General features: G+C 42.0%; 2 protein-coding genes across 3 annotated transcripts in view; both read left to right on the top strand.

The window, feature by feature from the left end:
* The first annotated feature begins 479 nt into the window (after positions 1–479).
* The window catches only part of LOC135440678 (uncharacterized), a 54,236-nt gene continuing 27,387 nt past the window's right edge, over positions 480–27,328 (top strand). The window contains exons 1-2 of one of the 2 annotated variants that reach the window (XM_064699979.1): positions 480–596; positions 829–972. The gene's annotated coding sequence lies outside the window, so the exon portion shown is untranslated. The remainder of the gene's footprint in view (positions 597–828; positions 973–27,328) is intronic. The other variant, XM_064699977.1, reaches the window with a different exon arrangement.
* On the top strand, positions 26,225–26,956 carry LOC135440521 (uncharacterized). Its single transcript, XM_064699736.1, has 2 exons — positions 26,225–26,634; positions 26,699–26,956. The coding sequence occupies exons 1-2, from the start codon at positions 26,304–26,306 to the stop codon at positions 26,728–26,730; spliced, it is 363 nt and encodes a 120-aa protein (XP_064555806.1). The 5' UTR covers positions 26,225–26,303; the 3' UTR covers positions 26,731–26,956.

Here is a 27,328-nt window from a genome sequence, read left to right as displayed (position 1 = left end):
AAGACATTTGTATTCACATACATAGTTCTTGACTATAAAGGGAGATATAGAGTATTGAGAATATAACATAAAAATATACATGAATTAAATACCATTATTTATATCTTCCATAAAGTACGTCATTCTTCCTGTATTTTTTATATAACTATGATAAAAATTATTTAAAAATATAAAGGTTTACAATTATCGATATATGCATAACGCTTGGAAACTTTTTACTTTGCTCCTTCAAGTATTCTTCATAAATTATGGTACATTTCTTGATTGAGCTAAACAATTCTATTGCAGGAATATCGCTTAGAGTCTGCTTGTGATTGATAAGCAACATGTCATGTTTTTCTTTCGATTGCAACTGGCATACAATCATGCAAAATATCAGTACATATTGACAAGTTGGCAGCCCTGAAATCGATCGCGCGTCAAGTCGTGGGCTTCCAATCGAAATGTTGTTAGTTCGTAATCGTCGGGAGCTTTGTAAGGTTTAATGCGTTGCTCGGTCGGCGATTCTCAGATTCTGAGAAGTGAATGTGAAATTAGATCAAGCTGTGGCAAATCGTTTACAGCAGTGGGCACAACTCTTTATACACAGCAGACAGGTGAGGTACGAGGGGTTACAAAATTTGGAAATCAATTAAACAATTAAAGCGAAATTTATGTTTGGAGAAATTTACAAGAGGAAGATTCTTCCAGCAATGTAATGCTCATCGATTTGAAGGCACTTTGTAATTTAATCCCCTTGTAAGATTCTATCAAATCCGAGCTTTAGCTTCGATTCGATTCGATTTAATTTAATTTTATTTTATTTTCTATTTTTGTTTATACTCGTAGCGACGGCTCCTATGTGACGCGCCGTTGATATGTGATGCCCCCTGGAGCATTCTTTATGCTAAAATCACCAGATAAACAAATACCAATAATCGATGAAGGTTGTCTAGAGTCCATATTGCCAAGTCATCACCTGTGCTTCTCTGGGTAAGTATTCCGTTTAGGTTATTCCTTAGTTGTTGGAATTTGTTGTTGCCATCCTTCGGCTGCTTTGGGGCAGTACCATCAATGTAACATCAAACTGAACGCCCACTGAATGGCGCCAGAAATGACAGTCGCAGTCGTGTGTGTGTACCTGTGTGTGTGTGTGTGTTTCCTCTATTAGTACATCATGATGCTGTTGCAACGCTAGGCCGTGCCTCGTATTACAAGCTCAGTTGCAGCCTCGAACCAAAGCCCAACTCCAAATCCAAACCCAATTCCAATCCCAGTCACTTTGGCTTGTTCCCCGTCAGCTAGGTTAGCCACGTGCGCTGCGATTCCTTAGCCGTGGACTTGAGGGGGGAGCAGCTGGCAGGCGGCCTTTGGTGGTTTCCTGTCGCCAGTGGCTAAATGCTGCTCGGGGCACCCAAAAAGGCGACGAATACTCGATAGTCGGACAAGCTGATCAAACAGTTTAGCTATTTTGCATATGCAGTTACGTCTACTTTAGAAGAGTCCATTGATTGGCAAAAGTTGTAAGGATATAGACGCCTAGAAGTCTTTTAAAAGTCTTTTGTGTATGGAATACAATAAGACATCTACATGCAAAAGCCCCAAAGGCGCATATTCGCATGTTTATTTTACTTTTTATATTTTGTTGGGTGCTGGAATCTGATCTTTAGCGAAAGATTATGAATATGTTTTATAGTAACAAGGTCGTGTGGCTTATAGGGACAAGTTCTTGTTCAAAGTAAATGAAATAAAAACATTTTTAAATTTGTATGAAGTGGCCTCATTTAAGCGGGGATTGTCGATTAATCGTAAGGCCTGTTCCGAGCAGCACGAATAAGCGAAGCTTAACCCAACTATGTATATATTTTTTTTTTTTTTTTTTTAAATGGGAAAATCTTTATTATATTAACAGATAATATGAGTTTTTTAAAAATGTACATGCTTCAAAATTTGCATTTAACAATGTTTGTTTCTTAGTTTATTTTCTCCTGTTCTACATAAGGTTAAGGCTAAGCTGTCTTCTTAAGAATTGTTTTTAATTGTTTTGTAAAAGACCGAAGTGTCTTTTCTTCAGTCTATTTATAGGAATAGATCCGACAAGGGCTTGTGCAGATCTGTTTTGGTGGTTTATCAGTCTTTCGTTATAGCGACTGGAGTAGAAAGAGATCTGATCTTCTATTAGCGTAATATTCAGATCTCTGTGATTAACTATATGTAAAATATAATATCACTTTAATAAAACAGATTTTAATGAAAGAAGTTATACGATAATTAGGAATAACTTAAATAGCGCGTAGAGCCAAAAAGCTTTATTTGCATTCAAAAAGTTAGGCTTAAAATTCTCCGAACTTTCTGAAATTCTTGATAGCTTGGTTTTAATTTTACTTATATGTTTTTTAGTATATTTTATTTAACAAATTAATTTTTATATAATTATTTTTTTTATGAAACGTATTGAGAGCTAGTATAATATATTTTAAAAAAAATCGTGATAACTTGGAAATAGAAAAGAGGCAAAAGAATTTATCAACTCGTTGATAGGAGGTTTTTATTTTTTGGATAATTTTATTTTATTTGTTATAGAAATTTATCCTGAGTACAATAATATTTAAAGAAATGTTGTGCAAGGTCTTTGATCTCTTTATAATTTTGTTCTAGTTAATGGCAACTATTTCAGTTCTTCATTATAATAACAGACTTGACAAGTTCAAGCCATATAAATCTTAAGCCTCAAGCCTTAAGATTGAAACGGATTTTAGTGCCAGGTTAAGAGATACAACTATTTAAGATCTAGTTAATGTAAGTCAACTGCTAGTTAGATTACATTTAATCTATTGCTTGGGATTTGTTAAAATGCAGAATGCTGATTGACTGATTAAAATTTGTAATGCTCGGCGAATTGAAGTGTAGGGTATCATTTAGCTGCTTGTTGCTTTTGTGAATGACTTCAGTTGTTTTGGTTACGTTGGTTGGTTCGCGGGTTGTCTGCTCGAGCCGTGGACCCCAACAGCAGCAGCAGCAGCAGCAGCTAGTTGTTGCGATTGTTTATTTAACTTGCGCTCTTCCGGCTGCAGCGTGGCTTTATGGTTATGGATACAGATACAGATACAGATACACAGTAGCCAGGCAGCCCAAACAGAGACCAAGACTGAGCTTAAGCTTTAGCTGCAGTTGGATCTCAGACTGTGCCAGTGCCTCTGCCTGTGGCTGTGGCTGGACAGAGAGCAACAGTAGCAATGAATTTGCATGTAGTACATGAAAACCGTGATCTCCAATTTGTTGACTGCTCGCTGTTGGCTGCAGCCAGTCGAACAAAGTGGAGTCGCATCGCATCGCATCGCTTTGCCTGGAGCTTTGGGCGAGGGGTGCGTCGCTGCAGCGAATTGAATCGCATACAGGGCCCCGATCTTGGAGCACCGTACTTGGGCTACATGCCAAAAAGTTTGTAACATTATTTTAAGGTGCCGGCTTGGGATTGGTCCCCTCCGGCCTGCCACCCGTCTGCGTCTGCCTCTGCCTCGCTGCCGCTTGCCTGGTTGCAAGTTGTCAAGCTTGCCATGGCAAATTTGCGATCAAGCGACAACAACAGTGACAACATGGGCCCAGTGACGACCGTCGTCCGCCAACCGCCAGCTACATTCCCCCCTCCTCCTCCTCCTCCTTCTCCTGTTGCTGCAACACACAGCAAGCTGTGAACTGTGAGCTGTGAGTTGGGCTTCTTGGGTTTCAACTGTGTACATCACGCTGCCTTGTATCGAACCAAGTGACACAGTCAGCCACAGCCACAGCCACAGCGCCTGGCCACGCAGCGATCTGCGTCTGTTGCTGTCTCCAGCTCGCAGCTCCCAATGCCAACCCCCAACTGCAACATCAACTCCATCTGCGACTCCCTAGCGCTGTGACTCCCTAGCGAGTGAGGCACCCAGTCAGCGGCTGGGCCGAACTTTATTGACCATATTGATTGCTGCTGTATTGATCGCTTGTACCTGATAACAAACAAATGGCCAGCCATGCCACAGCGGCCCAGTTGGATGCTTCACACACCAACTGCACCGATGCTCCGCTCCATGCCTCCATCGGTGTTTGCCTCATGTTGATGAGCTGCCCACTGCAACGATTACACGGGTTTACACGGTGTGCCCAAAGCCTGATAAAGTATGCAGTGTGTAAACTAACAGAAAACAGTGTGACCATGCTATAGACTGAAATTCAGTGTTGCTAAATACGTTTTAAAGATTGTTTTTAGAACTATGTTCGACTTAAATCAACATTTACAATATATTTTATATTTATTTAATCATTTTTTTTAGTCTAATCACAGTATGTGGTCAGCTGTACTTCTATGTAAATTAATAAAGTTAACAAGTTTTGTATATAAGTCTGAATTTCTTATGATTACAATTACAAGTAGGATTCCGACTGTGAAACAGTACGAGGCTATGGGACAGGGAAATTGTTGATATTCTAAGCATTTTACGTGTTTTTCTTAATAATGTCCAATTAATTTAGCTCAGCAATTATTGGAGATCTTAAATATGAATATTTGCTAATGTAAATTAAATTTTTTAATATATTTAAAACAAATATAAGGTTTGAATCGATGCCAAAGGCAGTTGAATATCAAATTGGATTAAAATGTATCTTAGCGATTGCCAACAATTCGCCGAGTCATGCGGAAAATGGGTGAAAACCCGCAAGCTGCAATATTAAAGACACGCACCACAAGCTAGTAGAACATATAACTATGTACTCTCTTAGTTACAAGCTAGCTAATCTCTTAAATTGTATTCGGGCATTAAATGGTCACGTGTAAACGTGGCCCAAGTCTAGTGATGGCTACTGACCAGGCCCAAAAGCAGCGGGCGGTGTCTGTTGGCTGCCGTTTGTTGTTGTTTTTGCTGCTGCTTGTTGTTCTCCTCGTCCGTCTGTCTCTCTGTCTGTCTGTCCGACTGTTTGGTTGGCTGTCTGACGCGCTTGCATATTCATAATTTCGAGCTGGACTTATCAATTGCTCATCTCGGTCATGAAAACGCATAAACATTTCAAAGCGCCTGGTGCGGGTCAATAATTTGACATGAACGAAACAATACGCAGAAACTTGCATAAATAACTTGACTTGAAGCTGGTTAAGTCGGCAGTATTTAATTTAACATCAAGCTGCTGCCCAAACCCCTCGCCTCTCCGCTCAGATTCGATAAAGTGTGAATAATTGAAAGCTGCTGCTGCCTCTGCTGCTGCTGCGGCTGCTGCACCGGGGGCGTTCAGGCTGAGCGACTGCATCAAGCTGGAGACCCTGGCTGGCTGTGCCAGAGAGTTGTCTACAAACAACAGGCAAGCAAACACTAGACTCCAGTCTGCATTTCCAGGCGCTGAAGAGGCGCGCGCGTAGATCAAGAGCAGCAGCAGCAGCAGCAGGTAGCCAGGGCCAGGGCCAGGGCCAGCGAGAGGGGGATAGAGAGAGAGCGCACTGAGCTCTGAGGCTGGGAGATTTTTGCGAGAGAGAAAGGCGACTGCTGCTGACTGAGCTGCATTATCACCAAGTGCCCTTTCGCATGGAATTTAATTTCGTTGTTGTTGTCAACGTGACACCCACACACACACTTGCACACACACACACACACACACACACACATGCTGCTTGGAGCTGATGCCAAAATGAAGAGCTGCAAAGCTTGTAGCACATCCTCCTGTTTGGCCCACGCCCACATGCCAACGCATTTGATTTTTAGCCATGGCCATAAAATGTGCAGCCGCCGCCGCCGCTGCCGCCGCCCGAGTTGGCAATTTTGTAATTAATTTATTGCCCCAGGCGCGGCATCAAGAAATTGTCGCAACTCGCGAAGTGTCAAAACTATTTTTAATTGGAATGTCCGCAAACGTGCGTCTGACCTGATCTCTCTCACTCTCTGTCTCCCTCTCTCACCCTCTCTCTCTCTCTCTCTCTCTCTCTGGGTGTATAGAAAGTGAAAGATCTTCCAGCGATCGTAAAGTTGGGCAAGATCAAAGTGCCTTTTGAGTGCTTTCGTTTCTATTTTAGCGGCTTTAATTGATATTCTCGTTGTCCTCTGCCCCATTCGCTGATTCTCTCCCGCGCTTTGTTGTGTCTGGCCACCTTCACATATGACTAATGCACCACTCAATAGACACTAAAGATGCATTACGACGATCCCCCATGCCCCGCCACAGCCCGGCGATCAACTGCGACTGCGACTGCAACTGGCGGCAATTGCATTTTAATGCAAATTTTGTGTCAACGCAATATCGACCATGACAGCGCCAGCGCCAGAGTTGGAGCCGGAGCCCGGCCAGGCGATCAACGTTCGCCCGATCTCCAACTTTTCTCCACCTCTCCATCTCTCCTTTGCCACATTTCGCCAGTTCTGCCAACGCTCACGCATTCAACGTGGCAACAGTGCGTTGTAAGTGGCAACTGCGGCAACTGTGGCAACTGCTTGGTGTTAAAGTGACTGATTAAGTTCTGTGTTGTTGTTGCTCCACTGTTGCAATTGTTGTTGTTGCCGCTGCCGCTGCCGCTGCTGCTGCTGCTGCTGACGCTAAACGAATTATACGCTTACGTAGGTGGCAGACACTTAGGCACAGGCACAGTCAGAGATTGAGATGAAGGCAGCGAGTACTCGGTACTCGGTAACGCGTACACCCGGTACCCGGGGCATAATCGCATATGTATACACATATATTCATATATATATATCCATATACATACATATATAGAGCCAAATGAATTGAGACGCGGCACACAGGGTTATAAATATTGTCGCCTTGGCTCGCGGGGCGTTAGTCGCTGGCATTGCAGCGTCCCTCTGTCTGTATGTGTGGGCGGCACGCATGATGGAGGCCCACTTGGTTGCCACAAATCGAAGCAGTTCGAGAAACAACAAAGCCACATCTCCAAAATGTACCAATATTATGTTGACTGCGAGACTTTCTAGAATTTGCATTTGAACTCTTCTGGATTTTAAAGTTGAATGTCACTTTTTTCGCAATAATAAATTGAATATAATGTGTAAAATTATTTGCTGTATCTATTAACTTTTCATTGGTGTATAGGTTTTTGAAATCGGTTGAGATTTACAAGGCCCAAATCCATTAATAATATTAATATTTTTAAAAATGTAAAAATGTGAAGAAAAAAAAATTTAAAAAAATCGATTCAGTTATTAGAGGCCGCAAATCGAACAATCAAATGCGATAACAGAAAACAGTTTTGTAGCATAGTGCACTTAAACTCGAAAATTCAAATTAGTTTTGACGTGTTTTAATATTCAGATTAAAACATAAATCTTTTCTAAGTTTCCACAAAGATAACTTTTCTATCAAGTTTATGTTTCTTCTTGTTTATTTGAATACAATTTATAACAAAAAATTTAAGGAAATCATTTTTTTTATATTCTATTTTATTTTTCCAAGAATCGGTCATCAATATATAATAATATAATATGATATAATATAATATAAATATAATATATAGTTATATAATATATAACATAAATATACATAAATATTTTCAAACGTAAGTATTCCAGAAGTAAACGATCGCTCTTAAGATCGAAACATTAACTCAATGTTAAAGATTATTAACTTACTTAATTTATTTTCCTTTAATTAGTATTGAACTTTTTAGTTTTTTAGATAGTTCGTACATCTAGTACTTAAGCTTTATTGTAAGTCCCCTGAAGTTTTCCGTTTTCGTCCCACCGATTCGTACTCGATTATTTATCAGATAGTTAATTTTTAACATTTCCTTCAGCTGGGTTCCCAACTTATTTGATTTTACGCTTTCTTCTCATATTTAGGATGGCGGCTAATAAAGCCATCAAGATTTGGAATATCTGCACATAAAACTTGATTTTATGAGCGCAAACCAAATGGTTTTTATGGTCAGCTACTGTCGCGCTGGACCTAGTTGAACATAGATGCTATCGACGGGGTCTCAGGGGCGGGCGTAATTGAAGCCTTTGGCTCGGTTTATGTCGATCATAAAACTATGGGCTACAGCTACTGTCGAGGGCTACCTGTTCGGATCTCTATTGCCATTTGGGAACTTCGATTTGGCCCATTGAGTGAAATGTAGTCATTGATGTTTATCGGTTTATCGGTGAAAGTTTTACGACTTGTTACGCTCGTAACTGCACTTGATCGCCGGCAGCTGCTAACTCCATGAGTTTTACGGCTCGTCGATGTTATCGGGTTTCTCGAATCTGCCATTGACTTGGCCAAGCTGAATGCGGACTCGTGAGAGCCAAAGAGAAAGGAGCGTAGAATGCAAAAAGCTGTACCTGAGTATCTGTAGAGTTGGATTTTCGGATCTATTTCATAAGTCTTTTTATATTAATATGGAAAAGAGGACATTACCCGGCGTTGGCCGGGTTAATGTAATGAATAATGTTGCATATGCCAAGTTGTGTAATTCGCGTAGGCTTCAGGCAGTTACACGTTAATAAGTAGCCTTCACACATTCGCTCTACCTAATATATTGTTTCCAAAAATCTATAATTAGGATATAGTTTTGGAACAACTAAATAAGGTTTCTAATATTTTATCATTATTCAGTAGTTCTTCTATAAAGTTTATCGACTATATATTGGATTTAGATGTGGGTTAAACAACATATTGATATTGATTGGTTGTAGGCAGAAGTCCAGAGATTCCACCAGCAGCCTATTCCCATGTTCTCCTTTAACTCCTGGTACCTTCCGCTCAGCTACTTAGTCGCACAGCTTAAATGGTTAATCTATTGTCAACGGGCGTCTGTGAACTGAAAAGAAAAGAAATTGACAGGCAAACGATTTTCAATAGTTGGCATCCAATTTTGATTTTTATTGCTTCCTGTCGCTCGCCAGTTTCCTGTGCGACAAATGTCGCCCCCGCAAATCTTTTTTGCTGGGGTCCTCGTTTTCTTTATAAAATATTTTTTTATTTTTCATTTTTTTTTCTTTTGCTGGCACTCGCAATTCAAAAGCGGGCGACTTAATCGAGCAAAATAAACCGTTTTCATATGCTCGAATTGAGGCAAACACGTCGCATTACATGTTGGCTTGTGGTGTGGTGGATCGTTAAGGACTGGCGAGGGGGTGGGTTATGGAGGGGTAGGGTAGCGGCTGCTGCTGCAGAATCGAGCCAGGCAATCTGATTGTTGTCATGCCTTTGCAACTCCTGGGGGAATTACGTTCAGCTTTTAACCAGGTTTAAAACTCAGCTTTGGCTCACCTTCAACGTGTTGTTGTTGTTGTTGTTTGGATTGTTGTTGTTGTTGTCGGTGTTCTTGTTCTTGTTGTTGTTGTAGGGCTGCTTTCTTCGCCTTTATTGCGTGTGCCGAAATGCGCGAAATCGCTTGAGTTTCTGGAAGGAGCCGCAGCCTTTGTCAAAGGATTATCACTTGCCTTTTTTGTGGCAGCTGCCTGAGCATATGCCAGAAACCAGGAGCGACAGAGCGCGCGAGAGAGCGCGAGAGAGGGAGGTGAGAACAGGACAGCAGAGCTGACTGCGGAGGCCAAGGGCCCGGCTGCTAATGAGCTGTGCATTGTGGCTCCGCTGGGTGGCTCTGCCTAAACTCGGAAAGTAATCATGAGGGGGATTTGGGATTGTGGGCTTGGGGATTCGGCGGAGGATTCGTTTGCCCGCCCTGCTGCATGATGACTTTGACAGTGTGCAATATGCGTTGATTTTTTATGGCCTTCAAATTGAAGCTGCGCTGGAATTGAGGCCGCGATCGCAGTCGTAGTCGGAGTCGCCGTCTGCCCCGGGCACTGGTTCGGCTCCGTTTGGCGCGTTGATCTCGAAATGCAGATAATAATTATTTCAATATGTGTGACTGACTTGGCTGACTGACTGGGCAGACTGGGCAGGCTGGTGCGAGCTGGCGGGGGCGGGGGCGGGTTTGCCAGGAGGGCGCAATGCCAATGCCAGCGTTCGCTTTTCATGATCGTCATGATCATCATTATATTATGCGAATGGATCAAAACCGTGAAGCCGCCAAGTTCTCTTTTTTTATTCTTGTTTTTTTTTTTTGTTTTTTTTTGCATGTGCTTCAACTCTGGGTTTGCTGATGCTCTTCTTCTTCTTCTACTTCTTCTTCTCGTTATTGTTGTTGTTTTCACTTAATCACTTGTAGAGCGGAGCACCCGAGCAGGGACCGCCAGCTGGTTGGCGGGGGCGCGGGCGGCAGCGCGTTGAACAGTTGCCGGGCGTCGGCTGGCGGCGGTTTTAAGTTGAAAATTGAATTTCTAAGAATTACAAAAAAACAACAACAACAAATAATAACAAAAAAATAAAAACAAAAACAAAAACAAACCGAAGAGCAATATCAACAACTTAGTGCGTCGAAGTGCCGTTGGCCTGCCAGCCAGTAAACTGAGCCACCGAGTGCCGCCGAGCCGCTGAGAGCCACCGAGCAGCTCCCCCGGCTTCAGTTTCAGTTTCGGGCTGCCTGCCTGCGCGCCTGCCCGCCTGCCCCGCCCACTTGACATGACGCATCCATAGCTTCGATGGGCTTCATTTCATTGCATTGCATTAATTTTGCCAATTAAAAAGTAAATAGAGCCTGCATCCCTTGCCACACACACATACCCACACACACACACACACACAATTACACCCCTTACTCACTCACACAAGCCCAGCCCTCAGCCGGAGACTCTGCCATTGACTTGGGCGTTGTTTTTGGGCGTTTTAAACTTTTCAATACAATTTAATTCAATCTGAACACGCACACTCACACTCATATGCATATGTGTGTGTAAGTGCCTGCAGCAGTTGCCTGGGCGCCGCTGTGTCAATCAGTTGGTCGCCGCTCGGCAGAGTGAAGCCCCGCTAAGAGCGCCGGCAGAGCGCGCAAATCATAGCGATTGCCAGCAAAGCGCGCACAGTGGAACTAGTACACTTGTACTTGAACACTTGTTTCTAAATATTTAAATAATAAGATTTTAGCATTTGTTGCCAACTCACTTAATATAAAAGTTATAGGAATGAGCAAAAATTGAGCATTTGTTCATAATCCTGCAAATCAAATGAAACCGTCGGTGTCCGTCCAAGAGAGTTTTTACCGTATAGCAAGTTTTTGTGTGGATAATGTAATTCAATTAATACAATACAATTAAATAATTTAATTATTTTATATAAAAAAATAAAAAGTATAATATATAGTTAATAATAATGTCAACAATTATCTAGTTAATTTCGTTTGAATTGCTTGTAGCTTGAAATTGGTAGCATGATCAAGTTCAAAATTTTGTTTGAAGAACCACAAAGGCAAAGCCAATTGGTTCGGTTCTTGAACTAGTTGCTCAGTTTCTTAGGCTTCAAGTGCTGGCATTTCTTGACGACAAGTCAGGGCTAAGATTTACTTAATAGCTCCCAATTGTTTAGTAAGCTTTGGCACTCCAACTTTAAACCCAAACGAATGTGAACATAATTTATAAATTTGTTGCATTAAACGGACTTTATTTGAATTTTGTTGAATTTTTTTTTAATGTATGTCATACAAGTTTCAAGCGCGCATTTAGGCGCCCTTTATCTTTTGTCCTTAATTGAATACAATGTGGCCCACTGTGCGCGGCTACAATTAAAACCGCAAGGCAATAAGAAGATGCGCCCGCGTTGCCAACGTCGTCAGCAACATCATCGTTGTTGTCGTTGTCGTAGTCATTGTTGGCGGTGTCAATACCTTCCACAACGCCCCCAAATTACTTATGGCATACACCCACACACTCACACACACACGCACACACACACATATCTTACACATGCCCCGTGCCCAGCAGGCCAAAGTGTTTTTGGGGCGTTTTGTTATGGTTTTTTGTTGTTGTTTTTGTTGTTTTTGTAGCCTTCCTTCTCGTTTTGTTGTTCTTGTTGTTACTTAGCGGGCGGCAAGCAGCAACAATTGAAAAACTGAAGAACTGAGCGCCTAAATGACTGACTGACAATCTTGTTGGGCGCCCAGTCGCAACGTCGTGGCGCAATTGTCTCAGCCGCCCGGCTGCGTATCGCATATCGCACCTGATGGGCGATGGGCCGGCCGCCGTCTCCGTTCGCGTCGCCAGCTCTCTGGCCCATTGTGGGGCGGCCAACCATTCGTATAATTGTCGATGCGTTAAGGTAATTGTACACCCAGATGCCAGCTACCAAGCGCTGGCTGCGCAACAGCAGCAAGGCCGACCCATTTATAAGTATGTTTATACCCTGTACCCAATCAAAAATGGGCACAGCCCGAGAGCATATCCGACCATTTATAGGGTACCACCTATTAGTAGACATAAACCATATTGAAATCGATTATTTTCTCGATAAAAATCGATTACACCCTTGTCATTGACTATAGCTCGGGGATTACAGCAGCTAGAAATATATTATTTGCATCGGAGGTATGTGTAGGGTAAGCACGAGTCAAGAATATCTAGATTATTATTAATAAATAGTATTATTTCGATATTTTCCTTTATTTAAACTCTAAATTTATGTCCCCAATATGTAGAAGCGATCAATCAAGAAAGGTTTTAAACAGAACCGGATTATTTATACAAGGAACAGCTGAACCAAACCATATTAAAAAAAAAGAAAGTTATGAAAAAATTGAAAGAAATTTGACGAAACAAAGCTCAAACCGAAACATGATTTCACAGCTTTCACGAACTGGTTCGAACCGTGAACTGAACTAACGAAAACGTTTGCTGCGCTTGCAGTCAGGACAGTGCAGGGCATCTTGCAGTCGGGCATGCTCAACTAGAGCACTCTTTCTCGACGTATCTGTGTCTGTAGCCATAGTTGGATAGCTGTATCTGTTTCTATAGTTGTGGTTGTATCCACAACTGTCGCCGTGGTAGCTAAATACTGAGCTAAGGCTTGAGCTTTGGCTTCGGCTGCGACTGCGACTTCGACGGCGACTTCGACAGCGACGGTGGCAGCAACGGCGACGGCGACTGCGGCTTCTGTTCAATGCCGTCGCGTTGAGAGTCACTCAGTCGTTTCTAAGTTTGCGTTTGTCGTCGTTTGCCATATTGATGGCACGCTCCGGCGCCTATGCGACCCAGCCCCAATACTGCCACCGCCGCCGCCACCGCAGCCGCGCCACCCCCGGCACCCCTCGGGCTGGATGCTACGCATTGTAAACCACTCTAAAATGCTGCCATTTAGTTTTTGCTGACACCGCTGCACAGGCAGCCATCAGTTTGGGCATCGGTTGGGTTTGGTTTGGTTTGGTTGGGTTTGGTTTTTGGTGTTTGGTTTTCGGTTTGATTTGCTAGATTTGATTTCAGGAAATCTCTGTCGACACACACACGCTCACACACATACGCACTGCTCACCCACCTGGCTGAATGGCTCGTTGCATTCGCATGCACATTCACAATCACAATTCGCATTCGCATTTGCCTTTGCCTTTTGTGTGATTTGTTGCTTTGTCAGGACGGCCTGTTTGTTGATGTCTTTTGTCACAATTGAAAAATTATAGTAATTAAATGCATTCTGCATCGACATGCCTTCCTCTGCCCAGCCCCGAGCTGGCCAAGTGGACAACTGCTCAAATGATAGCCAAGTTCCACATCATGACAAATGCCTCGTTTAGAATTCTGCTTAAGCAAATGCTTGGCAAACGCAGTCATTTATATCGTATCGTTAAGCATATAGACAAGCTCCTCATAGCTCACTCTATACAAAACTTCATGACACAATTATAGATCTAGATTCCAATAGATGTCCAACCCATGAGATAAGAAAAAAGAACCACGTATTAAAATCAGGATTTGGTCAGAAGAATTCTTAAAAGTTTGTGTATAATAGTATAACTATATAAAACGATCAAATCGACATATCCGAACGCGACCCTATAAAGTTTAAGATATTCTTCGCCAGCACCAAGCATCATGTCGATTGGTTCAAACTTCCGATGGACAGGACTTCCGATTTATCCAATAAACAAAACTTAAACCAAACCAGTTAAACAATAAACAGCTTTACCGAAAACCTAACCAAACCATATCTTGTTTGGCTTTGCTTGAACTAAATAACTAGTCAGGCAGACAAAAAAGAAAGTGGATCTATCTAAACATATTTGTTAGATGCCATTTTGGGGTAGAGATCAAATTTAGTCCGTAACTTCGATATGAAAATATCTACAGCTTCCAATATTTTCAGTAGAACGGTAGACCTTTTTTTAAAATTGAATTACTTTCGTTGAGGTTAATAATATATGAAAATAAGATTTGAATTAAAATCTGTGTTCATGCATGTTGAAAATAAGGTACAAAAACCGCACTTCAAGGCAGGAAGTCGAATCGAAGCAAACAAATCACAAATTGTGTAAAGTTTGGTGCCTAATTTCTAATTTCTTTATATGATTTATTATTAATATTATTACTATAGTTATTATCATTATTGTATTTAATATTATTATTAGTATTATAATTATTGTTAGTATTATAATTATTATTATTATTATTATAATCATTATTATTATAATTATTATCATTATTTTTATTATTATTATAGTTGATATTATTATTATTATATTATTTATAATTATTATTATAATTTGTATTATAATTAAGTTTATTATATTATAATTATTATTATTGTAATTACTATTATTATTATTGATTATTATAATTTGTTATATATCAATCGAAATGTGTATTTTAAGAAGAATTTTTGGGTTTTAGGCGAAAGGAATATTTAAAATTGCAATTATATCATATCGAAAATATGATGAATTGTAAAAGAAAATTAAAAGACATGAACATGTATATCCTGTTAAAAAAAAAACATTTACTTTCATGATTTTGGCTTAAATTAGAAACTAAAGTTTAAAGTGTATCTTAGCTAGCCTTTGAAGACATTTCCCACATCATATCATATCATATATAGTATGCTATGATATTAATATGGATGCATTACCGAAACACTGACTACTGCGTTTTATGGCGCTTGTCAGGATCTGAGATGCTGCTGCTGCTGCTGCTGCTGCTGATGCTGCAGGGCGTCGAGTTGCAGATGCGGCGTTGTCAGTGGCTCGACATACATCTGTATATCACAGCAGTCAAGGGTTTCATTGTTGTTGTTGGTGTTGTTGTCGTTGCTTTTCTTTGTACTTTTGTGCCTGTTTCGAATCATTTTTATATGCAGTCATCAACAGCTCATATATATTTTTATTGCCAACGCGCTTTGAGATATGCATCTGAAACAGAAACAAAAAAAATAAAAAGTAAAAATAAATAAAATAATCAAAAACCAAAAACCAAATACAAGGAATACACAAGCGTCGCTTGTGACTGCGGGCTGCTGTTGAAGATAATGATAATCGTGATAAACGTAATAATGCTGATGCCGTTGATCATGATGATGATGATGATAACGATGATAATGATGATGATGACTACTTCTACGTACAGATTTCCAATAAAAATTCTGTCGAGCTGAGTTCACTTGGGCCGAAGCTGAGCCGATCTCAGTTCAGCTCAGTATTTCATCTGTGTCTCTGTGTGTGTGTGTGTGCGAGATTTACACGCTGATACAAGAAATACACAAAAATAACAATAAAGGCAAAAGGCACAAATCGCGCTACAACAACTGCAGCAGCAGCAGCAACAACAACAACAACAACAGCCGATGCCTTCGGTTGTCGATGGCCACAGCAGTTAGTCACTCGGTGTAAGATGTCTTTAATGCCAGGTCTATAGCCATCTCTGTCTGGCCCTTGGGCTGGGCACTCTTCTTCTTTGCTTTTTTGGGTGTAAAGATTTATTTCTTTATTTGGTAGCCCCTTGACTGCCCCCGGTCCAGTCGCATGCTGCTGTGTGTGTGTCTCTGTTTTATTACCAGGAAATTTGTATTTAATACGTTTTTCCGCGTTTTATCCGCGTTTCGGGTGCAACATTTCGAGGCACTGTCACTGTCAACGAGACTCGACAATAAATACTATTCTTTCTTTCACTTGAGCTACCAAACTGCAGCAGAGCCAACATAATTCGATCTAGTTTTAAGCGCTCTGGCCCACTGTGCGCGGAGGGGGGCTGCAGCTCATCTGTGATATCTGTGCACGCCCATCGACACGTGAGACAAGTGGGGGTCGGCCTACAAAACGGTGTCAACTGGTAGCCAAACTTCTTAGAATAGATCCACAATCGAAATCAATCAGTTCGCGGAAGAGCGGACCTCAAAGCTGAGACCCAGTGCCAATTGATAAAGTGGCTCTAAAACGTTAGGAAGTCACATATCATTAGGCCAACTTTAATACACACATACATATATTCCAAGGAAGCGCATTTCCTATGAATATTTTAGTTCTTTGGGCAAATTTTAGGTCTTGATCAAAGTTGAGTTATGCATATATCGAAAGAACTATCGTATATGTTAATTGAATAGTTGTCACCTCGAATAAAATCGTTATTGAAATATTGACTAAGGTTTCAATTGCTCTCAGTACCTGGGTGACCCTGTTGTGTCATTCATATAGAGCTCTGTACTTGTCGCTTTCGACACGCTTTCAACTCAATGTAGACCCACCCACTGCAGCAGGTCCGTGGATAATTAAAGAGTAGCGCCAGCAACAGCAACAGCAGCAGTGGCAGTGGCAGTGGCAGTGACAGCGGGGCCGGCCAACTGCCAGCAGACAGTTGGCTCATCGATCAGTTGAAATTAATAAAATACTCAATAAATGCGCTGCAGAAGAAAGCTCATAAAAACGTGTGCAAACAATCGATCAATCAGAATTTGACAGCAGCGCAAATCTCGGGTTTACTCAGATGCAGAATTGCTGCTGGCTAAGAGTTTCGGTGGGCAGGAGTCTCGGTTAGTTGAGAGCCGGGAGTCGGGAGTCGAGAGTCTGGCTGACAGGCAGTTGGCCTGCTGTTGCTACCAATCTTTGAGGCAAACTTCAAAACAATTACACAGCAACATTTCCAGCAGGCGAAGCCGGCATGCAAAAGATACAGATACAGATGCAGATACGGACGCAGAAAAAGATACGCATATGGGTATAAGTATCTGTAAGATACAAAAGGGAAGGAGCGCGAGAGGGAGACAGACAACTGCCACTGTACAACTGACTGCTGGCTGTTGATTCAAGCGATTAATCGATAACAAATAAAAACATTTCGACAACTACTTCCAAAGAACAAACTCCAGCCACAGTAACAGACTGAGCGCTGAGCGCTGAGCTCTTCCTTCTTTGGCTTCTTGGGGGCTGTCAACAACTCGACATTGTGTTTGAGTGGCGTGGTACGCATAAATGCCATGGAAATTTTCTTTTTAATCAATTATGAGTATTAAGCAAAGGGGCAGCCGTACACTAACATCACTTGCCCAAAGGGGCAAAGGGGTATTCATATTCGTATTTGTATTTGTATTCGGGTGACGCGGCAAGGCGCTCACAAGATAAAAATCGCAAAAATTCTTTATTGAATGCTGTGGATGCCAACGCCAGGCGGCCCAAACATACATATATACATTTATGTAAGTGTATGTATGTATAGGTATGTAGCATATCGTATATATGGCCCGAGTGTGTGTATACAAGTGTAATCTGCGTGCCTCTAAGCATGTGAAGTAGCACTTTGTCTGCGCCTCAAGTTGAAGTAGCTGTGGCAGCCAGCCAGCCAGCCAGCGGGCCGGCCGGCCAGCCAGTGGCATAGGTACCCCAGACCCGAGATCCGAGATCCAGCCAGCCAGGCAGCCTCCAGATACCATTCGGCATATGATTTCAGCACATGCCTTCAGCTGCTTTCGATCTGACTAGTGGCAAAAACGGTTTGGGGCGCTACCAAAATTTTAACCATTTTGAAAACTTGAAAATCTTAAATTAAAGTTTTTGAAAAGCTTTAATAGCCAATAAGCTCAACTGGTATTAATCCGATAGGGCGATTACCTAGCGAATTACCTACAAGTCATATTCGACAAACAAATTAATATTTTGTTCGCATATTGGAGCTTTGTCTGAGTTTACAAATCTGTTTGAAGCTCATTTTTAAATGTTTTGCAATGCTTTAATGGACAGTATGAATATGAGCTTCAGTATTATAAATTGTTAGCAACAAAACTTTAATCAAATCATCAAGACGTTAAGAGTTAAGCGATATGCTAAAAAAAGCTTAAAGCTTTATATGAAAGCTTTTTGTAGCTTTGTAAACTAATAACTAATCTAATGAAGACGATTAATGAATAAATGTGCCTGACTGCAAGGTCGTCGCGAGGATCACGTCGCAAGGCTCAGCTGTAAATGTGATAAAGCTTTTTCTCTGACTTCGCTAAATCGATATGCCGTCTGTGTTGAATTGTAGAGGATCACAATCAAACAAATCATAATCGGTGGATGGGCAACACAGTAGACAGTAGCTGAATATGCTTCAAACGGTCGACAGTTTGTCTGTCAAATTGACATTACACGTTGCGACGCGGCAGAGCAGCAGCAGCAGCAGCGGCAGCGGCAATGTCAAGTGCAGCGACGTCGACGGTGGCGATGGCAGCGCCCAACAAGTTGCATTTACATGACACTTCTGGCAGGCGCAGGCTCACAAGGAAGCAGCAGGCGTAGGTTGGCCGGGCCCTGGACTTGGAGCTGGAGCTGGAGCTGAAGCTGGCGGACTCTGACTGATGCGCCGACTGCGCCTGTTGGCTTCTGTTTGCGGCTCTGACTCAGCAAATCGCAGCTGAAACTGAAGCAGAACGGACTGCGACTGCGGCTGTGGCTGCTGATTTTCTGGTTGGATTCGCCCTGGGCCGGGGGCAACCTGTTGGCAACTCATTAAATAATGCCGATGACTGGACAAATTTCAGATACATGCATATATATATAATATATATAAATAAATATTATATATATATGTTTTTTGCTGGCTGCTTAAATGAAAAGTAACTTAACACGGGAGGAGACACCAGCCTCAAATTTATAATCCTCGTTGTGCAGTGAAATTGCATTTGGCTGCTGCCGTTGGTAAACGTTGGCGTTATAATTCTACTCGACTACCGACGGCGACTGCAACTGCAAATGCGACTTCGACTTCGACTTCGACTACCGGCTCCGATGCCGAGGCGAAGGCCGAGGCCGAGTCCAATTCCAGCTTCAGCTTCAGATCCAGCTCCAGCTCCAGGTCCAGCTCTGGCTTTGCGCTGCGCTGTGCTCGCCTGCCAAAGTGACACTTGTACAGATTTTCTTAATGCGCCAAAGTGCCACTTGTCGTCTGTTGACGCACCTCGTCCCACAAATCCTGCCCCCGTTGCCCGAACAGCTGTCTTAAGGTTGGGCTCTGTCCTCGCCGGCAGATCGAAGCTTTTGTACGTGTCTTGCAGAAAATTTTGTTAAATCAGCGCTAAATGTACAAGGCCCAGACTGCGACTGAGACACAGAGATGGGGCCAGAGTCAGCGTCAGAGCCAGTGCCAGAGCCAGCTCCCGGCCAAGACGACAGTCAGTGGCAGAAGCCTCACAGTTGTCTGTTGATTTCAGTTCTAATTGCTGGCCAACGCATAATTTGTCATATGCCAAATTAATAAACGACTCGAGCTGCGAGTGATGCACCTCGAAGCCATTGAAGCAGCAGCTCCACCAGCACCACCACCACCAGCAGCACCGCTGAACCACAGATAGCCGCTCCACACTGACCACTCACTGAAGCCAGTGCAGGCTCTGCACAGTAGCAGCTGATTTGGCTTCAAGTTGGCAGAGCAACTGCTGATTGAGTGGCTCTGCTGTCTGGCTGAGTGTGGGCAGCAGCTGGCCGGCCTGTGGTGGATTGCAAAGAGGGGAGAGGGCTTTCGGCTTGGCAGTGTGGGAGGAAGGGAGAGACTGGGGGGCAAAAGCAACGAAGCATTTAAATGTTCTGCAGGAACAGCCGGCAAACAGGTTCCAAACATAATTAGGTGAGACAAAGTTGAGAAAATAAAGAAAAGTAATTAAAAGGAATTGAATACGTTTTTTAAATTTGTCCAATAATTATGCAATTAGCAACTTATTATTAAAAATTTAAATGATATATATATATAATACAACATTTAAAAACTATGGCTATATGCTTATTCCTTACACTTTTAAAATAATTTTAATAATATTTCCTAGTACATTGTTAGGCATAAATATGGATAATAACTCGTAATACACTGTATAAAATATATAATTAACAAGAATAAAAAAGTAGAATTAAGTTTTGATAGCATTAATCAAGTATTAATCGTTACATAATATTTTATAATTTTCTAATGTTTTATACAACAAATTAAGAACCTACCTCAAACAAATATCTCAGCTTAGCCCTTGAAACCTCTTCAGGTTATTGAAAAGAAAGTTTCCTTAGATGCTTAATTTAAATGCAGAAGCTATCAGTAAAATATAAAATGAAATCAAGATCTTCGTATGGCAAACGAGAACATGTGAGACAACCACAAGAATCCATTATAAAAGTTATGACATAATATGGCGAATATAGTAACCCAACACCCAAATATAGCAACAAATGAAATTTCCAAATTTTGAAGTTTTATAAATAAAAAACCCTACCTACAAATCAATCAATAAATGGTTTTCCTCAAATTCGCTATAAACTATTGAATTCTGTTGCATAGTGCATAATTGAACATTGAAGTTTTCAACCGTGAGAGTCCCTGATCTGGATCCTATACTATCGACAAGGCTTAATAAAATGAATAAAATAAAAGAAAACCCATAACTTCTTTTTGTTCTCGAAAATAAACCTGATTACATGCACAAGTTCTCTTTGGCATCTTTAAAATACCCAAATAACTTCTACAGTTATTGATAGTACTTGAAGAAAGACTTTCGTACACTGCAGCGTTGCCAGATCAATGATATAGCGCACAAGAGTGTGGCCAGCTCGCGCGCACTTGCATTGGCCGCCATTATGACTAATTGACGCGAGTTGGGGCTCGGTCTTCGTTGACTGCTTCCAATCACCGAACATTTAATAAATCTTAAAAATAAAAAAAAAAGGGGCGTTGTTACCAGCCGAGCAACTTGCACAGAGCCAGCCGCCAGCCACAATGACAACTTCAGTAAAACGACAGCAGCGACGACAACTTCTCTTAATTGCAGCTAGTTGTTATTGTTGTTGTTGTTGCTATTAACATTGTTGTTGTAGTTGCTGTTGTTGTTGTTGTAATGATGGGCAAAGCCGCCAGGCAGCTTTTTGCTCAGCTACTTAATTTATTTGTCACCGAACCGAAGCGCAAATGAAGTTCGAAAAAGCAACATGCAAAGAGCAACAACAACAGCAACAACAAGAAGAGCAACAATATGTATGAAGGAATCGTTTGAAATTATACAAGATGATAATAAACATTATGTGTAGGAAGAAGCAGCAGTAAAAAGTGGCAGTTGGAGTAGAAGAGGCAGCAGCAGCAGCAGTAGCAGCAGCAGAAGTCGGCAAGACGAGCAAAAACGCTCAAGAAATAATTACAAATTAAAATGAAACACGAACGAAGGGGCAGCAAGGCGTAAGCAGCAGGAGGAGGAGGAGGAAGAGGGGGGCGAGAGAGAGAGAGAGAGAGAAGGAGGTGAAGGAGTGTAGGGGAAAGGGCAGGGCAAACACTTTATAAATGTTTATAAAAATAGCTGCGACGCTGGCCACGCATGCGCAAAGATTTGTCATAATTGATAAACGACAACAGCTGCCACAGCAACAGCAGAAGAAGCAGCCGTAGCAGCAGCAGCAGCAGCAACATTTGAGGCTACATATGCCACACATGACAAGTCAGTCAGTCAGCCAGTCAGTCAGTCAGTTAGGCAGACTGACACGACTTCGATGCAGTCCCGCCAGAGCCCAAGCTAATGCCAATGGCAATGGCAGTGAAACGCCTCGACGGGCAGACAAATCGAAGCCTCGTTATTTGGACGCGGCCTGAAAGCCAGCAGAGGCAGCGGTAGCGGTGGCAGCGGGTGTAACAAGTCATCAGGGGTGGTCGTTGACAGGGCTAAAAGGTGGCGGGAGGACTGCAATTCGGATTGAGCCCTTCAGACGGTTTAATTGGATAAAGAAGAGCTAAAGTATTAGCTGACCCGAACCATAATTTGTAATTGTGCAAAATTTGAGAACCAACTGTTAAACCAAAGTCTGCGGTTCCTTGGAGTGGAAAACTGGGCTTACGGACCATACCGAACCTTTATTTGGCGCATTGGTTCGAACCGTGAATCGCCGTTTTTTGTTGTGTTTCCAACCGTGAGCATAGTCCTAACATCTAGTTCATATCATACTTCATTGAACAACAATATTCTAATTCTGATATTCTAATTAATAAATAAATAATAAAAAACTTCAATTATTTTTAAGCTACAGTTGCTCAAAGCTTTGTTCTGTTTTATTGCGCCGCGCACTTGTTTGCCTGTGCTTAAGGTGCACAACGCTTTAAGCTCTTGTTTAAGCCTTAAAGTGCTTTCAAAGCTGCACAAATGTTTGCTACTGGCTTAAGCTAGCGTGTAGGTTAATGTTGAAGCAATTTTAAACATCTCAATGCGCAGGTGATTTATTGCGCTGCGCACTTGTTTGCCTGTGGTTGAGCAGCACAAAGCTTTAAGATTGTGTTTAAGCCTTAATGTGCTTACAAAGCTTCCAAAGCTGCACAAATGTTTGTTCCTGGCTTAAGCTAGCGCATAACTTCATAGTGTTACAACTACTATGACAATTTCAAACCATTCAATGGCATTCATTCTAAAAATGTTTATCTTAAAGTTTTCATGTGCTCTGCTGGAGATACTATTAAGGCATCAATCTTGGGTTGCTATTTAGATTCATTTACTGTGACGCGTCTCTCGCTCTCAATTTGATTGCTTGATCTGTGGTCAATGATCTGTGCTCAGGCTACCCGGCTGGTTAGCTTCTGTTAATTCTTAGCGCACAGGTGACAAAGCTAACTCGAATGCTGACTGTGATTCCCGATTCCGACTCCCAACTCCAACTGCAAGTCGGTCGACTGTGACAACGATGACGCCAAATTGGCAGCGCTTCTTTCCGAACGTGAGAACCAATTGCTATGTATGGTCATTACAAGCCGTCCACAGTTTTGTCCCAACTAACTGACGGGATTGCGTTGACCCAAGCCTGGGCATTGGTGTTGCTGCTGCTGCCGCTGCTGCTGCCTCTGCTGCTGCTGCTGCTCATGGTGTTAGTTAGAGCGAGAGACAGGCCATAAATATTTTAATGATGATTACATTTTAAAAAGCGAGTGAGGAGAGCAGCTAAGGCCGAGGCGAAGGCGAACAAGCAGCATAAAATCGAATCACAGTACCGATCAAAAGCTGGACTCGAGCCTGGGTGCCTGGACTGGGCCCTGATGAGCTACTACACAAGTACAACGCGACACTGACGACATTTTTGGAATTACATTGACAGGCCAAGTTGAAACTAAAAGCGATAATTATTGCCGGCTCAGGCTCTGGCTCTGGCTCTGGCTCAGGCTCAGACGGATTCGGATCTTTCTCTCTGCCCAAAGTGTTGGCGATCGTGTCGCTTAAGCACAAAGAGCTGGAGCTGTAGAGCTGTGGAGCAGCATGGCTGTGGAACTTTGAAGCTCTGTGGAACTCTGCTGTGCCAGATCGCAGCTGTTGCTGTTGTTGCTGATCGACGTTGCGGCGTCTTGCCAATGTAATTTCAATAATTTTATCTGGTGGTGCTCGCGCGCCAGCCGTGATTCGATTGGTAAGCGGTAAGCGGTCAGCGGTGACAGATCAAAGCCAACTTCTGCTGTTGCTCACCAGCCCCCACCTCCCTCTCTCTGCAACCCTCCTCTCTCGGAGCACAATTGAGCGTTGGGCGCGTCGGCAAAGATCACTGATCACCTGCTTGGGACAGTGGGACAGTTGGACAGTGGGACAGCTGGACAGTTGGGCGGCGATTTGCCATTGCTTCTGCTCCAGATGTTTAGCTGCACTTTGGCGGCAACTGAGACGGCGATTGCTATCACACATACGCACACACTCTCTTGGTCACATTCAAAATGCAATCATCAACATCACAGTGAGCGTCATCAGACAATTCCCCAGCTCCTGCTGCCCAGCCTCCCGCTTGATTGTCTCCGTTAAAGCTGCTCCTCGGAGCACTCTGCCAATTACTCGCCAGCATTGTTGACATGCCTTTTGCCATTTGCATCGTTTTCGTATTGATTTGTTTAAGTTCTGGCCAACAGCAGAGGCCAATCAGTGCAAATTTTGGCCCCCAAAAAGCCAAAAAAAAAGAAGCAATTCAAACAAAAACAATATCAACAAGAACAAGAACAAAATTCACATTTTTCTCCCACGGGCTGCAGCGTGTGAATGAGAAAATCCATTCGACTCCACTCGAAGCGACTCGCTCGCAAGTTCAATGAGCTGATCGAAAATACGAGTATGTCAAAAATCTATCGAATCCACCAAACGATCGACCGACGGGGACGGGTTGATTGGCTGATTGCCCGATTGGTCGATTGCTCGATCGGCTGACTGGTTGCATTCCGCGACGTCCTGTAGGTCAGTTATCGACCCAGTTTACGTGAGGATATTTCCGCTGCTGTTTGGCTGGCATTTCCAAAAGCAAGGCTTGCTTTTCCTTTAAGGTTTTTATAAGTTATAACTAACATAAGAAAGACTACCCAATTTATTGTCTCAAGTTGGAAAACCTCTCTCGTCGCATATACTTCCATTTTGTTATATGTAGTATTAAGATCTTATAAATGCTATTTGCGTCTCAAAGGGCTCCTTTCCGCCCAACAAAAAACTAACGAAAACCGAATTTAATTGTTATACGATTTCACAATTTCTTGCTGTAAACCAATCTTATTTCTGTTAGACATCACAAACTCTCGCAGAAAATGCACACCCAGAAGAGGCGAGAAAAATGTAAAAAGCTTTCGTAATTAAATAATTTAAGACTGAGATTCTAAAAAATTTTATTGAAATGCTTGGGCAAACAATTGAACAAATTATTTTAAATAAAACGGATTTTACAGCAGTTCCAGTTAATCAGAAAAATAATAAAAATTAGATTTAACGTATTTAAAAGTTTCAGCTAAAATGATAAAGGTAAACAGAAGAAAATTAATTTTCAAACGGTTTGATATTTAGAAATTTTCGAAAAAAATGTTTGAGCGTAAGCGAGAGAAAGAAATATATATAAAAATATAAACAAATTAACAACTTGAACTTTATGAATACACGAACTGTGGTCGAAACTTTTGAGTGTGGCTTATTCTATTCGAAAAACTTAGAAAAAATAGAGGTACATTTGACAAACAATACAAAGTAACCTTTAAAAAAAATTATAATAAAAATTCCGTTTACAATTAGATTGTCATTTTCTGTCGTTTCAATTTTCTTACTAGAACCCATAACGTTTCCAGATGGGCCTGCCCGTTCAGCACTTCTTGCAGGGTATCGACTGATATTATTATATTCTCTGGGTCAAATGCAAGGCCCAGTTTCATGGGCGACAATTTGAAGTTCAAGGTAGCCCATAACACGGACAACATTTAAAATTCGATCGGGATCGCCAAGAGTTGGACATGCAAATGGAAATGGAAATTTGCCACGCCCGTTAAAATTTGTATAGTTCGTATGCCGAAAAGACGAAAACTTTTTCCCACACCAATTGGCAATTGACTGGGCTAAACGAATAACTGGGCTATATCTGGTGCTCTGGTAGCGCGGGGCGCAGTCGCATTTCATTTGGAATTCCATAAACGTTTCGGTTCAAACATAAAATAAATAAAAATCAGTACAATTCGAAGAGTTGTAGTCGTTGCCTTTGAGCTTTTGCGACAATCACTCACGTTGCCTGCCTGAATGCCTGGCCTGGCCTGCCCGTGGCTGGCCGGCCTGGCCTGGTCTGCCCGTGGCACAGCGGTTCCGTCTACGTCTCTGCCTCTGGCCCCGTAACCGTGGCCCGCTCGGTTAATGCCTCCTGCCTCAATCGGCAGTGTCTTTGCCGCTGTCGCCCGTTCGTCAAACGTTCAACATTAAACGTTCTGCGTATTGAAATTAAATTTGTGTCGCTCGACACGATGACTTATTCAATTATTCGATAACACGTGATTGAATTATTGAAATAACTCTTTGACTATTCGCCACTCGCGGCAGAGCCAAACTACATTTGTATCCTATAGAGCCAAGTCTTCGGCTTTTTGCACTTGATATGTTCGCTTATAAATGAAGTTTGTCAAAAATTGTGTTATTGATATGCAATATTTCGTAAAATCTTAGTCAGCCATGCTGCAAGTGTCATTTATCTTGCCTTGTGCTGGACATGGGCAGTCGTTTCATTTCAGAAATCAATTCGAGTTCAGTCGATTCGTTTCAAATTCAGTAAAAAATAATAGAAGAGTTAGTTTTTGCTTCCGAAAATGGACAAAAATCCAAATAAACCATTTCGCGGCGTGCCGGTCAAGTCGTTTCTGAGCTCGAGCAGCTCGGAAGATGAAACCTCGGACGTGGAGCAGGAGAATGGCTCTCGTCGCAGTGGCATGCGCTTCACTACCATTGAGGATTTCCTGGCCAGTCTAAATACCGCAACCACAGCCGTGTCCGCCCTGCAGGGTCTACAGACTCTCAGCGTGGAGAGCTACCAGAAGTCCATGCCGGGTGCCCAAGCCGAAGAGTCGTCCGGCGATAGCGCACAGCAGCTAATGGCTGCCAACAAGGAGAATCAGGATAAAGAAATGAAAGAGGAAGATGGTTAGTAGCGAGACACGGCATTTGTTACCCCAACTGGCCTCTTTTAATGGAAACGTATTTACAGCTAAAGAGAAAGCAAAAAAAACATTCCAATAATTTAAAATAAGGGCGATTATGCTACCTGTTGGGTTAGAGGTTACCGAACAGCGCCAATTGCGATTCCAGATACTCAACAGCTTGTCTAGCTATACATATTTATAGACTTTTTACTGTTAAGAATCATCTGTTAGACCTTTCACAAAACGAGGATCAGCAATATGCTGATCAAATAATAAAAAGGCATGGGAAAGCTTCCATGTGCCAATTAACATATACGCTAAAAGAGTTGCACTGTTTTGAAATGTTAAGTGCTGCCCAATTGCTGGTTTAATGCAGTGCTGCCCTTTTTGCGAAGGCTACGAGAGAGAGAGAGAGAGAAAAAAAGAGATTTTATTTAAAAAGTTAGTTATAGTTATAGAAAAAGTAACGAAAGAAACGGAGAGGAAAGTTAGGGTTATTGCAATAGTCAGCGAAACGTTTAAAGTGCTGCCCATTTGGCAGATTTTTATTGATACGAATAAAGTGAAACTTAAAGCAAAAGAGATGAGGTACTGCTTTTTGCAAAGAAAAAAGCACGAAAGAAATATAAAGGTAAAAAAGATGGCTAATTCAATAGTCAAGGCAATGAGGTGCTGCCCATTTGCACATTTTTACT

The sequence above is a fragment of the Drosophila montana genome, unplaced genomic scaffold (genome assembly GCF_035044405.1).
Source record: "Drosophila montana isolate Dmon_TW-CO22-7 unplaced genomic scaffold, ASM3504440v1 contig_1624_1, whole genome shotgun sequence".
Lineage (NCBI taxonomy): Eukaryota > Metazoa > Arthropoda > Insecta > Diptera > Drosophilidae > Drosophila > Drosophila montana.
The sequence above is the reverse complement of the archived record's forward strand: the minus strand, read 5'-3'. Positions and strand labels throughout refer to the sequence as shown.

Excerpts from the sequence above, each read along its gene's own strand:
- LOC135440521 (XM_064699736.1), top strand. The coding sequence starts at position 26,304 with ATGGACAAAAATCCAAATAAACCATTTCGCGGCGTGCCGGTCAAGTCG. Across the intron at positions 26,635-26,698 it reads AGAAATGAAAGAGGAAGATG|CTAAAGAGAAAGCAAAAAAA; the intron begins GTTAGTAGCGAG and ends ACGTATTTACAG.